This window comes from Oryctolagus cuniculus, chromosome 9 (assembly GCF_964237555.1).
Source record: "Oryctolagus cuniculus chromosome 9, mOryCun1.1, whole genome shotgun sequence".
Classification (NCBI taxonomy): Eukaryota; Metazoa; Chordata; class Mammalia; order Lagomorpha; family Leporidae; genus Oryctolagus; species Oryctolagus cuniculus.
Window position 1 is genome coordinate 83,287,431 of NC_091440.1, and position 17,255 is coordinate 83,304,685.

General features: G+C 47.4%; 1 protein-coding gene across 2 annotated transcripts in view; it reads right to left on the minus strand.

The window, feature by feature from the left end:
- Nucleotides 1-17,255, minus strand: part of B3GLCT (beta 3-glucosyltransferase) — a 263,730-nt gene that overhangs the window by 218,723 nt on the left and 27,752 nt on the right. For both annotated transcript variants that reach the window (XM_051831763.2, XM_051831762.2), the window contains exon 4: nt 9,734-9,843. In XM_051831763.2, coding sequence (XP_051687723.1) covers nt 9,734-9,843 — 110 coding nt within the window. The remainder of the gene's footprint in view (nt 1-9,733; nt 9,844-17,255) is intronic.

The window sequence follows — 17,255 nt, forward strand, 5'->3', positions numbered from 1 at the left end:
TTTCTGTTAGCTGCCTCCACTTAGCTTCACTGTGTGTACCTCTTTAAATGTCAGTCTTTGTAACTTCACATTACCAATAAATCTGCAATGCAGGGAGGGGGAAAAACAACTCAGGAACAACAAAGAGCACTTCTTCAAAAAGCTGTATTCTATTGTTGACAGCCGGCCTTAGAATGCTCCTTTCACCACAGCTGCCCCTTCTCCCCACAATCTAAAATGCTGGCCATGCTACAGCCAGCACCTGCTTTCCTCATCCCCAGACACTGCCTTTACAAATTCCAGCTCCCACCTGGCACCCCCAAAGCAGGCCTTCCTGACAACTACGTTCTAAACCTGCAACTCCTCATGAACCTTCCATTTCTCCTCTCCGATTTCACACAAGTCTTCTTCTTTATCCTCAGGGTTCACATGCGCACTCTGCACTGTATTAATTCATACTTTCTATTACTTCACTCCTTAAACAGCTCCCAACGTACAACAATTCTCAAGAGCCCCATGCATCACCTGCAGAGGTCCTTTTATGTGATAAAGTGACTCCTGTAATGGTCATCGAGTAAATACCTTAATAAACTTATCCTGTGCTTCTAGTTGCTGTTTAATGATGCAGCCATTTATACGAAGACACACAGGTTGGGAATCCCTAATCGGAAATGCTTGAGGCCACAGTGTTTCAGATTTAGGAGTTTTTCAAATTTCACGTTTTTTGCCTAGCACTAGTCGAACATCCTTAATCCAAAAATCTTAAATTCCCCAAAATGCAAAATTTTTAAGCATCCTGTCAGCACTCAAAAAGTTTAAAATTTTAGGGTATTTTGGGTTTTCAGGTTAGGGATGCACAACCTGCAGTTATTGTCTGCCTCTTAGCAGTAACTCAAACACCTAGGATACCCTTTCTGAATTCTTCCCTAACCCTTTGCATCAGAGCAATCTAGAGTTAAAGGCTGCTGACTTGCTTACTGGATGAGCACCATCACAAATTTCAAAGTCACTACAAACTGCACAATAAGCTACAAAACTGAAGAGAGCACTGAGAATTTACAGCACCCCAACTTGTCCAGAAAACAAGGAAAACAGTTGTACCACTCTAACAAGTCCAAGGACAGCATTAAACTTCAGATAGAAAGTAAGCTTAGGCTGCTGTTTTTATCTGAGCACTGTAACGATGAAAAATGTTTGTGCTTTAATAAGACTGCATTTTAGCACCTTGAGGCAAAACAGACACAGGTAATGACTTGCTGGAGCAAAGAGAACAGTTTAGAAGCAGATGCATAATCACAGAAACCATTACATTTTTGCACCTTAATTTTTTGGCAGCCTTTGGAGTCAAGTGCAACCAGACAGGAGTAATGAATAAATAAACAGCAGCTCTAGACATCTGGCATTGTGGGAGGAAGAGATATTTTGGGCTATCAGATAAATATTCAAATGATAAAACTTACTGCTGATTCCTCCCCTCACCAAGCAACTTTTACGAACGCTCATGGTACTCAAATCTAGGGAGAAGCCAAAACTGCAACCTAAAGCCTTCCTAGTTCAGGTCCCAGGTGCCACGAGGGCCCCAGACATCCTGCCCAGGAGAGGGACCAAGCACACTGCACACCCTAGCACCAAGGCCCTCCCTCGAGGCACCAGCTTGCTCGCACCACTGTGTGGGGGAGCCCTGGCAACCTCAGCCTCCTTCAGCCCCTTTCTCAGCCTCCGTGGCTCATAGTCATCAGTTCTTTCCCAAGAACATGCCAATTTGTTATTTAAGATTATTTATTTATTTATTTATTTATTTATTTGAAAGGCAGAGTTAGAAAGAGAAGGAGAGACAGGGAGAGCTCTTCTGTCCGCTGGTTCACTACCCAGATGGCCACAACAGCCAGGACTGGGCCAGGCCGAAGCCGAGAGCCAGGAGCTACTTCTAGGTCTCCCATGTGATTACGTGCAAGGGCCCAAGCCCTTGGGCTGTCTTCTGCTGCTCTTCCCAGGCACATTAGCAAGGAGCTGGATTGGAAGTAGAATAGCCAGGACTTGAATCAGGATCCATGTGGGATGCCAGCGTTGCAGACCATGACTTTAACCCACCGAGCCACAGCCCTTGACCCAAGAGTATGCCTTAAAAGTTTTAATCTGGGAGCCCTCCTGCTTCTGTAAGGTGATTTTGTTCCCCCATGCTTTCTTGCATTTCAGCATTTAATTCTCAGAAATTGATCTTTATTTCTTTTTTCCATATAGTTCCAGGTCAAGGTTTCTCACTGTTGCCCTCCAAGGATTGCCTACAGACCCTATTTTAGCTGTAAACAGTCTTTTTATCTCTAAGGTGCTATTTATGAAATAAACTTTTCATCACGTATGTGGCAAAAAAAAAATCTAGAAAGAGAAAAAATGGTCCAGGATCAAGTACAGCTGCAAACCCTAAAATCTTTCTGGTCATTTCAACTGCCAAAACACATGTTAATCTAAATATGAAACCATGTGAACTATAAAAGCATGCCAGGGGCCCAGCACTGTGCCATAGTGGGTAAAGCCACTGCCTACAGTGCCCGCCTCCCTTATGGGAGCTGGTTCAAGTCCCGGCTGATCCACTTCTAATCCAACTCTCTGCTATGGCCTGGAAAAGCAGTAGAAGATCAAGTCCTTGGGCCCCTGCACCCACATGGAAGACCTGAAGGAAGCTCCTGGCTTCGGATCAGTGCAGCTCCGGCCACTATGGCCATCTGAGGAGTGAACCATCAGATGGAAGACCTCTCTCTCTTTCTCTGCCTCTGCCTCTCTGTAACACTGCCTTTCAAATAAATAAATAAATCTTTAAAAAAAAAAAAAGCACACTACAGATCTACAGTGCATTCACAGTCAAATATCTGAAGACACATTTCAAAGTACCTTAAAATTAAAGGGAGGTCCCCTTGGCACCTTCACCCAGACCCTAGTTACTATCACAGAAATTAAATGCAGAGTTACTCAATGATGCTGCTTCACTAAGTTTCTCAAACATAAAAACCAACACTGCCACCTAGCGGCAGTCTATGTCCCCTACTCAACAGGTTGTCTAAACTGCGAACTGTAAATGAAATAAAGGATAGTAAGAATTAAGTGTAAGTGTACTGAAACTAAACAGAGGCACAGAATAAAATACTAGAGAAAATGGAGCTATCCCCCAAGCTTTAAAAAACAAGGAAAAGGCACCAATGGAAATGCAGTTTCTAATATTGTGCATGCTTGGCATCCCACGGGGTCTCACAAGGGAGAGAGAGAGGAGCAGGGAAGACACCCCGCCTCCCTCTGGAGTCTGAGAAAGAACAGATGCACTAGAAGACAAGTTGCACCACGAGGGAGCCCATGGGAATAGCTGAAGGAGCACCCCAGGAAACAGGTGTCTACAGATGACAACATCCAATGTGGTGGACAAAGGGTACCAGCAAGAACACGGAGGTCTGTTGAAATAAAAAAGAAGCTTGCACCAACTTTCTGAGCCACAATCCAACACAGATGGACCTTGAGAACATTCATAAGTAAAATCAGCCAAGAATCACTATCACTACATTCTTAAAGCTGTATTTATGAAATGCATGACATTTGAATACCTTAGATAAAATGTGTCTGGGGAAAAAAAAAATTAGCCACTCAAAAAAGGACAGATTCTCGAATAGTCAGATGTGAATAGTCACCCAGAATAGTCACATCCACAGAGACAGAAATCAAGAGAGGTGCTTGCTAGGGACTGGGAGAGGGGGAATGGGAGTTGGTATTTAAAGAGTACAAAGGTTCAGCTTTGGAAAAGCCCATGAGAGTATTTCAGGCATGGAAAGCCAAGACACTCTGGCAAAAAGATCTCTGTGAGTGAGATCCCAGTGGAAAGAAGAGGTCTTCAAAGAGGGAGGTGCCTTTCTCTGAAGGGAGGAGAGAACCTCCACTTTGACTATGACCGTGTCTAAACAAGATAAGAGTCGGAGAACTCAAGGGGCTTCCATAGCCTTGGAAACTCATAACTGGTGCATAGGGAGATTACTGATGCCATAAACAGGAGTGTCAATTTGTAAAGTCAACAACAGGAGTCACTGTGCACTTACTCCTCATGTAGGATCTCGGTCCTTAACGTGCTGTACACTGAGGCTTAATGCTATAACGAGTACTCAAACAGTATATTTCACTTTGTGTTTCTATGGGGGTGCAAACTGTTGAAATCTTTACTTAATGTACACTAAACTGATCTTCTGTTAAAAAAAAAAAAAAAAAAAAAAAAAAAAAGAAAGAAATTTTCAATTCCCAACTTGACTCTCACTGGGATTAAACATGACAATAGGTCTGATCTGATTTCATCATCATTTTAAAAAAATCATCTATTATTTTTCACTTTATGTTTCTGTGTGGGAGCAAACTGTTGAAATACTTACTTAAGGTATACTAAGCTGATCTTCTGTATATTAAGATAATCGAAAATGAATCTTGATGTGAATGGAAGGGGAGAGGGAGTGGGAAAGGGGAGGGTTGTTGGTGGGAGGGACGGTATGGGGGGGGAAGCCATTGTAACCCATGAGTCGTACTTTGGAAATTTATATTCATTAAATAAAAGAAAAAAAAAAAAAAAAAAAGGTTCAGCTTTGGAAGATGGGAAAGTTCCAGAGTTTGCCAATACGAATGCACTTCACTGTACATTTAAGATGTATATGTTGTTATGTGTTTTATACAATTGAAACTTTAAAACAGAAATAACAAGCGCAGTAATGCCAGAGCAACAGCAAGAACGAAGCATAAGACGGGACACTCTCTGAGGACAGTGCCCAGGAAGGAGTCCCCAGGAGCCCACCATGGACAGCTGGAGGCCCTCAGTGGCCTCTCGGGGGACTCGGGGGGAGGTATCTTGCTGGTCATGAAAGGCTACTCCTCCAGGCCCCCGGCATCGCGGGCCGCCCTGCTCTCTGCATCTTCGGTACAGTCCCTCGGGCTCTGAGAGGGCTGCCCCTGCTCTGTCCAGCCCCAACACTGGTCTCCCTGCGGGGTCCCTAGAAGCAGCACCTTCAAGCTCTCAGCCAATGGCCGTGATGTGTGACAGACTCACATCCACTGTCTTCCAGCTACACCTGTTAAGCAAGCACCCAGCCTCCGGCCACTGACCCCTCTAGCTCGGATGGGATACATGGAATCCAGAAGTCAGCTTCACTCTCTGAACCTCAACCCCACACTAAATTCCTCTGCAGGGCCGTCCCTGCCTTCTCCTTCCACCTGTGTCAAATCGCCTACCATTCTGGCACCCACACAGCGCCTCCACCTTGCCGGCCAGACCCATGGCCATCTCCTGGCCCAGTGCTCCTCCAGGGCCTACAGCAAGCGAGCGGAGCAGTCTGCCACCCCCCTGTGCAGCGCTGCTCTTGATTGGTCAACAGCCCCACCTTGCTCTCTGCAAGCCTTGCTCAACAGCCACAAGCTCCATGGTAGGAAACACAAGTCGGCCAAATTGGCTCCCAAGCGGCTCTCCCTGGCAGGGATTGGACATTTCTAGCTGTAACTGTGATGGGGGCATGCTTACCTGTACAGCCAGGGACCAGTAATGACAAATGTCTCCTATAACAAAGACAGTCTTCAAGGGGCCAGCATTGTGGACAGCAGATTAAACCATTGCCTGCAGCGCCAGCATCCCATATGGGCACCAGTTGAATTCCTGGCTGCCCTGCTTCCCATTCAGCTCCCTGCTACTGTGCCTGGAAAAGCAGCAGAAAATGGCCCAAGTTCTTGGGCCCCTGCACCCAGGTGGGAGACCCAGAGGAAGCTCCAGGCTCCTGGCTTTGGCCTGGCCCAGCCATGGCCATTGTGGCCATTTGGGGAGTAAATCCGTGGATTGAACATCCCCCCTCTCTAACTCTGCCTTTCAAATAAATTTTTTAAATAATAATAAGCTAAAGATAGCCCTCAAAATGCCAGTGGGGCTCCCATGAGAAGCCCTGAGAAAGGCGCCTTCCCAGAACACAAACAGGTTCATCTAAGACCACATCTCCCCACCCCCTTCACAGCTGGCCCCCAACACAGCCACCTCCCACCTGATGCCCATCCCAGGACAGCATGCAGTGCCTGCCCACCATGTCCCTGCCTCTCACCTAGCTGCCTGTACTGCTGGCCTCCCCATTCTGGAAGGCCTTCCCTCCACACCTGTCCTCAGCTAGCTAACAGCTGACATGCAGGCTCAGTTCAGCACTTGGCTCCTTCAGAAATCCCTCCTGGTGTGCCAGATCCCCCTTCTCAACTTCCCCTCCTACCTCACCCCTACCCCGGCCACAGTGGCAGTCCCATCTTTGTGCTAGTATCACTGCACTTCACCTCACTTCAAAACTACCTAGCGAGGGGCTGGTATTGTGGCATAGCGGGTTAAGCCATCATCTGCAATGCTGGCATCCTATTCGCACAGCAATTCAAGTCCTGGCTGCTCCACTTCTGATCCAGCTCCCTGCTAAAGGCCTGGGGAAAGCAGTAGAAGATGGCCCACGTGTCTGGGCTCCCGACACCCCACATAGAAAATCTGGATGAAGCTCCTGGCTTCAGCCTGGTCATTGCAGCCATCTGCGGAGTGAACCAGCAGATAGAAGCGCGCACTTGCTCACTCTCTCTCTAACTCAAAATGAACAAATAAATCTTTAAAAAAAAAATCTTCCTTTCGATAGACTTGGCTCCTTGCAGGGTATTTGAGCACAAAGACTTTGTCTTGTTGATCTTTGCATCCCCAGAACTCTGCCCATACTAGGTCTGTAAATATTCACTGGTAAATTATCCTACAGACTAGGTAAGTCCTTGCTGTGTAAGCAGAACCCTGCCTTTATTTGTCCCCCAGGATCCAATTTACGTTCTTATATTAGTGGTTAGAACCCTTTGAGTCTTGGCTGGACACAAGGCCACCCAACTAGACTCCAGCCTAGGTGTGCCCAGCTCATGGTGCTCCAGACAGTGGTACAGAAGGGGGCATATTCAATTTTAAGATCACATCCTTAAAAGGAAGCTGCTCATCCTCCACACATGGAATGTAAGTCATTGTCAACCATGCAGCTGGGAACATGACACCTCATCCCTGGAAAAAGACAGGAGACTGGGCACAAAGGCAGCTACCCCGAGCCCAGTCAGCAAAAGCACCGTTTTGTGGGGAAAAGTAAATCTCTTTGCCTTGGGGTCAGTGTTGTGGCACAGTGGGTTAGGCTGCAGCCTGCAATGCCAGCATTCCATCTGAGCACTGTTCTGCTTCCAATCCAGCACCCTGCTAATGTGTCTAGAAAAGCAGCAGAAGACGGCCCAAGTACTTGGGCCCTCGCCACCCAAGTGGAAGACCCAGATGGAGTTCCAGGCTCATGGCTTGGGCCTGGCTCAGCCCCAGCTGTTAGAGCCATTTGGTGAGTGAACCAGCAAATGGAAGATCTTTCTGTCTCCTTCTCTGTCTCTTCCTCTCTGTAACTCTCACTTTCAAATAAATAAACAAACTATATTAGAAGAAGTAAGAAGAGATTTCCATTGTATTTGAAAAGAGAGCAACTCTGGGTAAGAAGAGATCATGCATTTCAGAGATTCACCAGGAAAATAGAGGCTCAGCACAAGGACAGAGTCAACTCGGGCAAAGCCACAGAGGCACAGCAAAGTGATCCCAAAACTACCTTAGAGGCTTGAAAATGACTGACATGTAAAATGCAAGGGGCGTGAGTGGAGGAAGATGAAGCTGGGATCCAGAGACCGGCAACTTCAGTCAAAAGCTCTGTGCACCTGTCTTGGCAAGACAACAAGCACTGGGGGTTCCCATTCCTCTGCTGGCTCCACACCCTCTGAGCTCTCTGCCATCTTCCCTCAACTCTGAGAGACCTTGAGAAGCTCCAACCAGCAGAGTTTCCATGCAACTGCCAAGTTCAGTTCCAATGGGAACCTCTAACCATCCTTCCCTGGTGCCTGCATCAGTTCTAAGCATCCAGGGGTGTTCGCCTGGGTCCTGTCCTTAGCAGAGCCCCAGGGCCTCCTGAAGAAGCAGGCATATCCAGTTCCTAGTGGTACTCGTCTCCCTAAGGGGAAGAAAATAAAGAACATTTTATAATTCCTACTGCTCCTTACCACATGTCTTATCCTCACTGTAAACCAAGTCCCTTGTTCCAAGGTCCCTGGAAACTACTCTTCCAAGAAGAAGGAAAGGGGACAGGTAGGTAGAGAGCCAATGATGAGGACCCGTTTTCACCAAAAGAGAGACAAATAAATAAAACAAATAGTGGAAGAAGTATGGCATTATATTCAATCGACTGGACGTGGTTAGCAAAGGAATGCTAGTGTGGATTAAACAGAGAAGATTCATAATCTAAACACATGAATCTGCTTCTGCGAGATGGGCAGAAAATGTGAGCTCCTGATTTATATGCCAGGAAGTGAAGCCTATGAGCGTTAATCCTGTTGTCCTCACTGACTATACAATTTGGAGTAATAGTCAAGGCTTCATTGAGCTAAATCGCGTTCGCCTGGACCCACCTGAGGAATTATTTACCCTCCTTGCTCTCCTTTCTCTTTGCTACAGCCTACACGTGGCCACCTCACCAGTGCCTCTAGCAGTGCCGATGGAAGAAGACAGCCAGGCAAGGATGTGGTGTCTCTGCCCTTCTCGTGAAATGCAGACAGGTTTAGTGGAAAAAATCCCTGAAAGTTTGGTTTTCAAGTAGAGAAGAACTTTCAACTCATCAAGTTGCTCCTCTCTCCTATTAGCTACCAATACTATGTCTATAGCATGAGAGTCTTTCCTCTCCCTTGAGAAGGCAGGGTGATGCAAGCAAGGAAATCCAGAGAACCCGTCTCAGCAGGAATGAGGGCAGTTGCAGGAAGTTTACAGGGAAACATGTAGATTAGGCACAATTAAGTCCTACTCTCAGCTGTGTCTCTGCCTTGAATACCATTAAGATCAGTTATGTTTCCACTGCTGTTTCTGACCTGTCATTTTTCATCACCTTCCAACAGAGAGAAAGCAATCTGTCAAACACATGCATCTCCTGTCAAAGAAGTCTTTCGTGAGAGAAGCAGGAGCTGGCATTTCTCTGCAGACAAGCATGCCTGGGCCATAGTAACCTGGGGCAAAGGCCTTGGGGGAGTGTGTTTAATAACTCAGCCAAAAAGGAAAGCACCTCCGGGGCCGTACAAGAAGGCAGATCTGCCTTCATTCATGCCCAGCCTCCAGCACTGCTCAGAACAGGTGTAGGTTCAGTGGACACCTATTTTAAACATTATTAAAATGCACCTGAACACAAGACTTTTCTCTCCATCATCCTTTTGGGATATTACATTATAAATCAAATCAAAAGTTCAATTAATGACATCCAATTAAAAAACAGATTAAGAGACTCATGGAGGAAGCACTGCACTAAGATTAATGAATATGTTCTTTCAACATGAAGATTATCTTAGAACTTGTTACCAAAATTTTGAAAGCTAATTATGTTATTTTAAGTCCTGCCTTTTAAAAGTTATTTCTCCCACTTCTTTTCATCAGACATGATGACAAAGCCACATTAGTCTTACACAATATAAATAACTGTCTTTAAAATTAAATATATAGAGAGAGAACGATTTAGAATATGATGCTTGGAGCATGAGGAATTAAGCAAGGCACTTTCAACAGTAAATAACAATAAATAAGCAAATGAAGAGTTATTATCACCTAAATACAACTGATTCTCTAGAGATCAAATGCCTTAAACACAAATGTATCAACACATACTTAATTAGCGACATCTGAGCCACATCCACGTACCTGTGTAAGGTCTGCGGCCTGCTTTAAGATGCTTTTTCTTAATTGTTCTGCTCTCCTTGCGTGAAAAGAATTACTTTGGCTCTGGATGACAAATACAATGCCTTTCAAGTCTAGAACCAAAATAAATAAATAGGTAAGTGTTCAAGAGTTTCTTTAACAATGATTGAAAGAAATTTGAAAGTAAGTGAGGGAAAAAATAACCAGTTCCCAGGCAAGGCTTCTTACGTAAGCAGTAAGCTCTTACAGGGAAAAAAATCAATTTATATATGTAATTCTAGTGATAAAGACTTCACTCTTTTTAACCAATTTCCAAAACTCCCTTCCTAGAAGTCAGCACGTAAACGAGCTCATTGTGCGCGGCTGTGTCTGTGGCAGCAACGTGTGAGCCTGGCCCTGCATCTGTTCGGAAGCAAGACTGTGAATGTGCGAAGGCACGGAAGCGTCCTAGAATACAGGCTTCCCCAGCAGCTGACAAGCCAGTGTTTACACTGTGGTGTGCCGCAATCCCCACTCCATCCCACACGGCACTGCTATCTATCTGTGTGGAACTGTGTCTGCCCCCAAATTCACAGGCAGGGGGCCGGCACCATGGCGCAGTAGGTTAATCCTCCGCCTGTGGCGCCGGCATCCATATAGGTGCCAGTTCTAGTCCTGGTTGCTCCTCTTCCAATCCAGCTCTCTGCTGTGGCCCAGGAAGGCAGTGGAGGATGGCGCAAGTGCTTGGGACCCTGCGCCACATGGGAGACCCAGAAGAAGCTCCTGGCTCCTGGCTCCTGGCTCCTGGCTTCTGATCGGCGCAGCTCTGGCCATTGTGGCCATTTGGGAGTGAACCAGCAGATAGGAAGACCTTTCTCTCGGTCTCTCCTTCTCATTTGTCTGTAAGTCTCTCAAATAAAATAAAATCTTTAAAAAAAAAAAATTCACAGGCTGTGTGTGTCAGAATACGACCTTGTTTGGATTTGAGTCTTTTCAAAGATAATCAGTGAGATCATCAGGGTGGGCCCTAATCCAATGTAACTGATATCCTTATTTAAAAAACAGAAGTGGGAAGGGGAATTTGGACATGAAGAGACACACAAAGGGAAGAGGATGTGAGGTGTGGGGAGAAGATGTGTCTACGCACCAAGGAGGGAGCCTGGAACAGACCCCACAGTGCAGCCCTCCAGAGTAAGCAACCCTGCCCACTATAGTCCTCTGTCATTCGCGCAGCCCTGACAGATGAACACACTACTTCAAGAATGTTCCGATGGCCTTTGAAGGTGACATTCAATAGCCACTGCCTGTGTCCCCTGAGTTCACAGGGTTTGCAAATAAGGAACTCAGTAATCCCTGCCCTAGCTCCCAAGACACCAAGCCAGGCCTAAGTGTCTCTAGGAAACCAGTGGCTACAACTGTCCAGCAGCAGGGTGCTATCAAGAAGTACTGCACGTGGGCCGGCGCTGCAGCTCACTTGGCTAATCCTCCACCTGCGGCGCCTGCACCCCGGATTCTAGTCCTGGTCAGGGCACCGGATTCTGTCCCGGTTGCTCCTCTTCTAGTCCGGCTCTCTGCTGTGGCCCAGGAGTGCAGTGGAGGATGGCCCAGTTCCTTGAGCCCTGCACCCACATGAGAGACCAGGGGGAAGCACCTGGCTCCTGGCTTCAGATCGGCGCAGCGCGCCGGCCGCAGTGCGCAGGCCGTAGTGGCCATTTGCGGGGTGAACCAATGGAAAGGAAGACCTTTCTCTCTCTCTCTCTCACTGTCCACTCTGCCTGTCAAAAAAAGAAAAAAGAAGAAGTACTGCATGGACGCCCACCTGCGGCACCTCACAAGCAGGAACAGGGGTCCTCCGAAAGTTTACAGAATGTGTAACTACCTTTTAATTACATTTGCCATGAACTTTCTGAAGTACCCAAGCATTTGCCAGCCCAGGAGAGCCCACTCTCGAGGTGGCCAGCTTTCCACGCGGGCAAGGAGGGAGGAGGCCCCAGGATGTCACCCTCGCGTGGCTGGGGAAGCTCACTGGGGATCCTGCCCAGAAAGCACATCACACGCTGGAGGGGCACACTAGGCCAGCCCGGCTCTGAGTTCATAATAAAGACATGGAAACGGTCACTGTGTCAGTGCCCTGTCACCTGACAGGGGTGTTGGCAGCAGGTGCATGTCACACAAACTGCGGCCTCCGGCCAGGCTTACGGGAAATCGATACAAACCTTTACCCTACCATGAGCCTTTCTCTTTAACATCTCAGCTCGGGAACACTAATTTGGTTTTGATTTTATTCCATTATATTTTATTGATCCTATGTTCAGTTCTATAGTTTCATTCACTGTTCATTCATTCATACATTCATAGAGCAGCCAGCTCCACAGTGAGCCATCAGGCTCCTAAAAATAAGCCAAAATGCTCTTTAATCAAAACTCAATAAGAATTGCAAAGGACATGATGAACAACCTACTGAATATGACCTAAGTCCTTTTCTTTGGGAGTTGATATGAATGTGAACACCACTGACTTCTTGGCCCTGCACATGGAACGCATGGATAAGGTTTGAACCAGTGTCTTAAGTTCCAGCTACAGAGTTATGTTCATTATGGCATCTGAAACAGTAATATAAACTGACATATCAAGAGCTGAGTTACAAAGATTGCTTTTTGTTAAGAATGGGGTGGGGGCCAGCACTGTGACATAGCACATAAAGCCGTACCTGCAGTACCGGCATCCCACATGGGCGCCAGTTCAAGTTCTGGCTGCTCCACTTCTGATTCAGCTCTCTGCTATGGCCTGGGAAAGCAGTGGAAGATGGCCCAAGCCTTTGGGCTCCTACACCCACATGGGAGAACCAGAAGAAGCTCCTGGCTTCAGATCAGCATAGTTCCGGCCATTGTGGCCATCTGGGGAGTGGGCCAGTGGATAGAAGATATCTCTCTCTCTCTCCCTTTCTCTCTCTCTCTTTCAAATAAATAAATCTTTAAAAAAAAAAAAAAAAAAAGAGGCCGGCGCCGCGGCTCACTAGGCTAATCCTCTGCCTTGCGGCGCCGGCACACCGGGTTCTAGTCCTGGTTGGGGTGCCGGATTCTGTCCCGGTTGCCCCTCTTCCAGGCCAGCTCTCTGCTGTGGCCAGGGAGTGCAGTGGAGGATGATGGCCCAAGTGCTTGGGCCCTGCACCCCATGGGAGACCAGGAGAAGCACCTGGCTCCTGCCATTGGATCAGATCAGCGCGCCAGCCGCGGCAGCCATTGGAGGGTGAACCAACGGCAAAGGAAGACCTTTCTCTCTCTCTCTCTCTCTCTCTCTCTCTCTCTCACTGTCCACTCTGCCTGTCAAAAAAAAAAAAAAAAAAAAAGAATGGGGTGAATAGGCTCGGATAATTTTTTGCACAATATAATACCTGAAGATGTACATTCCCAATGACCTAGAAATTCCACATCCATTAATCATCCCTGAGAAGCTCTCAAATGCATTCAGGAACTATAACAAAGGTGTCCACATGGCATTGTATGAAAGAAAAAAAAACTGGAAACTAACCAAATATCCTCCAATATGACTTACAGACTGGAATACAAAGCAGTAATAAAATTAATTAGCACTATTTTTATCAATCCAGATAGACATTATAAATGAGCTCTCACAGATATAATGTTTGAAAAAAGCTACAAAACAATAATCACAAAAATCAATAGCTTGCAAAAATATAAACACAAAAACATATAATGCAGAGATACTAGACAGAAGCACATATAAGAGAGCTCTTCAAAAAGTCTGTGGATTTAAAATATAACACAGGTGGAGCCAGCGTTGTGGCGTAGCAGGTAAAGCCGTCGCCTGTGGTGCTGGCATCCCATATGGGTGCCGGTTCGAGTCCCAGCTTTTCCACTTCTGATCCAGCTCTCTGCTATGGCCTGGGAAAGCAGTAGAAGAAGCCCAAGTCCATGGGCCCCTGCACCCAAGTGGAAGACCCAGAAGAAGCTCCTGGCTCCTGGCTTTGGATCAGCACAGCTCCAGCCATTGCAGCCATCTGGGGAGTGAACCAGCAGATGGAAGACCTCTCTCTCTCTATCTCACAGGGATAGGCACTTATCCTAGTGGTTAGTATGCCCAGTCCCACATCAGACTGCCTGGGTTCAATTCCTGGCTCTGGCTCTTGACACCAGCTTCACAGCAATGCAGACTCTGGGAGGCAGCAGCAATGACTCAAGTTACTGGTTCCTGCCACCTACTTAGGAGACCTGGATTGAGTTCCCAGCTCTGGCTGTTGTGTGCATTTAAGACTGAGCCAGTGGATGGGAGCCCATGCTCTTTATGGCTCAAAGGAAAAAACATAATGCAAATTCTCCATGAGCTTTTCAAAGGCCCCCTTATAATGTGAAAGTATAAAAAATTACATGAGAATGATAAACACCAAATCAATGGTGTCTTAATGACTAAAAGATTTCAGCTGTGTTAGTATTGTTTTATTCCTTAACCTAGGCGGCAGACACATGAATATTCATTATATTGCTTTTTAACTTTGTATGTTCAAATTATTTCCTAGTAAATTTTTTGAAAGAGCAGATCCATCTGTCCAAAGGTGAACCCTGTGCCTGCTCACCAATCACCACCTCCTGCCACTTCCTCTACCAGCTCGGCAGAACTCCCACTGTTCTCACACAAACAACTGCACTCCCGTGCAGGGACAAGCTCTGCAAGACGCAAGCCAGCAAATCCTTCCCCTTCTGGGAATCTGGGTCACGTCCTATAAGTTGTATCCCTCCTTCTCTTTCTAACACAATGCCTAAGAAACCAGACTGGCCCTGCCCTTCTCACATCCTTCAACTCTTCAGGCTACAAGCATTCACTGGGCAAATATCTTGAGTCCCTACTAAGCACCAGGCACCAGGTAACACAGGAAGGAGCACAGCCACAGCACAGCAGCACCTGAGCCTGGCTCAGAAGAGAGGCTGTGAAAAGCCAAGCAGTAAGGGGGAAGCCAAGGGTGGGGACTGCAGGGGAGGGAGGGGCCCACTGCAAGGAGGGCTGGGGCCGGAGGTGGGAGGTTGCGGGGGACGCTTTCCTGAGTGCCCTTTAGAAAGCAGCGGTTTTCTGCAGACTGTTGCACAGAGGGCAGCAGCTGGGTGGCAGAAGAGAAAGTGAGGTTATCAGGGAGCCAGCAGCCTGCCTTATCTTATCTCTGCAGCATCCCCAAGGGAGCCTGGCTGGCATTTCTGATAAGGGGGGTGGGCATTGTGGGTGATAACGCTACAGAGGGAGGCAGGGTCAGCCCCACCACATCATGAAGGATTTCTGCACCAGAAGAAGGGGCTTGTACTGTTGACTAACCACCTCCAAACCAGGGACAGGTACCCAGGCCATGAGGTCTCCCCAGAGGAGGAGACAAGGATACCACATCCTAGGAACAGGCCAAAGACAAGGGGGGGTTGGGAGGAGAGACCTTCCCCACAGAGGGAGCAGTGAAGGTTTGGGACAGACTGTTGAATTAAGGGTCCTGAAAATATTTAGCTAGGTCAGGCTATGCAGTAGAATGTGGGGGAGTTACAGGAGACAAGGAGAAGGGCACCCTGTTCCCATAGCCCTGACAGTAAGACAGATCATTACACAATGTCAGCCCTACCTGCTTCCAGGGGAAGAAGCAAGTTAGTGCAGTGAGCTGCTGAAAACAGCTTACAGGCCTAAATGCCCACTATCCCTCACAGCAGCACGAAGAAACATGCCCTGATGTCCTCCTGAGCCGCGTCCGAGCGGAATCCCCTTCCGGCTAAGTCTAGATCCCAGGGCTTATCTCAGCAGTCAGTGCTATTCCATCCCCTGCAGCCTAAGCCCCCACTCCCCAACAAGGCTAAAGACAAGGACGCCACCATCTCCTTCTCTTCTGCCTTGTACTTCTCTAAACTCCCTGCATTTGGCCTTCAGCAAACACTGTCACAACTCAAGACGGATCGTCGCTGCTACTCCTTCAGGAATGTGCAATAAATGGGTCGCACGCTAAGTGCCTGGCAAAAACGGTGCGCGTGACTGGCTAGAGGCGGAAGATAAAGAAATTAGTCAAGGGTACAGAAAGGACCGATGCGGTGTGCAAGCCAATGGTGAGCTGCAGGGAGCATGTAGGAAAAGCGGTGGAACCACGCCGAGACTTGGAAAAGGAAGCCTGGAAGAGAAACGCTTCCTCCTTGGAGGTGGCAGAAAACAAAGGTTCTCCGTTTCTTGCGCTGTTGAGAATCTATCATGGGCCACGTACTCCATGAGGTGCTAATCTTCCTGGTCAGAAATTACCTACAGGTACAGACTTCATCAGGCTGGTGTTATCCTGATGAGAAATCAATACCATGGTGTTCTTCTGATCAAAGGTGACTAACAAGTAGTTTTCTGACTGAAAGCCGTGGGATAAATATGCTTATATACACACACACACAAAGAGCCACTCCAACGAGGCCTTACGTGCACAGAATAACTGTGCACTGCTATTGACCAGGCAGTGAGCTGAAATCTAATTTATCAATTAGTCAAACGCATGGAGGCTGTGGCCCAGGCCTGCGTGTTGTGAGCCCAGGGTGGAGGTGCTCTGACTCCACGGTGCTGCTGTGACTACGGAGGCCCCCAGAGACTCACAAGAAGACTGCAACAAGAAGGCCCCTGGGTGTTTTTCAGATGAGCTGACGTGAGCTTCGATTTCACTGGGTTTGTCACTCTAACTGCAAGAATGAAAATTTCTTTGTCCAAGTTAACTTCTCCCAGGATCCTATCAACCCTGTGCGCCAGACTCAGGTCATTCACACATTTAACAACGGTTTATCGTGAAGAGTGCCATCAGTTCCCATAAAACATACAGGGGGCCAGCATTGTGTTGTAGTGGGTAGAACCTCCTGCAATGCCGGCATCCCATATGGGCACCAGTTCATGTCCTAGCTGTCCCACTTCCAATCCAGCTCCCTGCTAATGCGTCTGGGAAAGCAGCGGAAGATGGCCAAAGTCTTTGGGCCCCTGTCACCCATGTGGGAGACCTGGAAGAAGCTCCTGTTTCCTGGCTTTGGACCAGCCTAGCTCTGGCCATTGTGGCCACTTGGGGAGTGAACCAATGGATGGAAAATCTCTCTCTTTCTTTCTCTCTCTCTCTCTTTCCCTCTCTTTGCCTTTCAAATAAATAAATACCTCCTTTAAAAAATACAGCCACCAGGGTTGGCAGCACTCCTTAGAGAAAAGAGGAACCAAACCACATAGAGTGTTCTAATATAGTAAAGGCAATGAACCAGTATGACCCCTTAAACATAGCTGCTCTCACAGTCTGTAGATCCTAACCTAAGCTTCTGTGCACCTAGATCTCCTCGGCACTGGTCATTTTCCAGTGGGGTGGAGTAGGGTGGGGAGGAGCGGGGGCCCACTCCTGCCCTTTGTAAGGCTCCTCAGAATGCAGGCCCAACGAGAGGCCATTAACCCAGTAGTTAAGACTCCAGGTCAAGATTGCATTCCAGATTCCTGCCTTTGGCCTGGTCCAGCCCCACCTGTTACAAGCATTTGAGGAGTGAACTAGTAGATGGAAGATCAATCT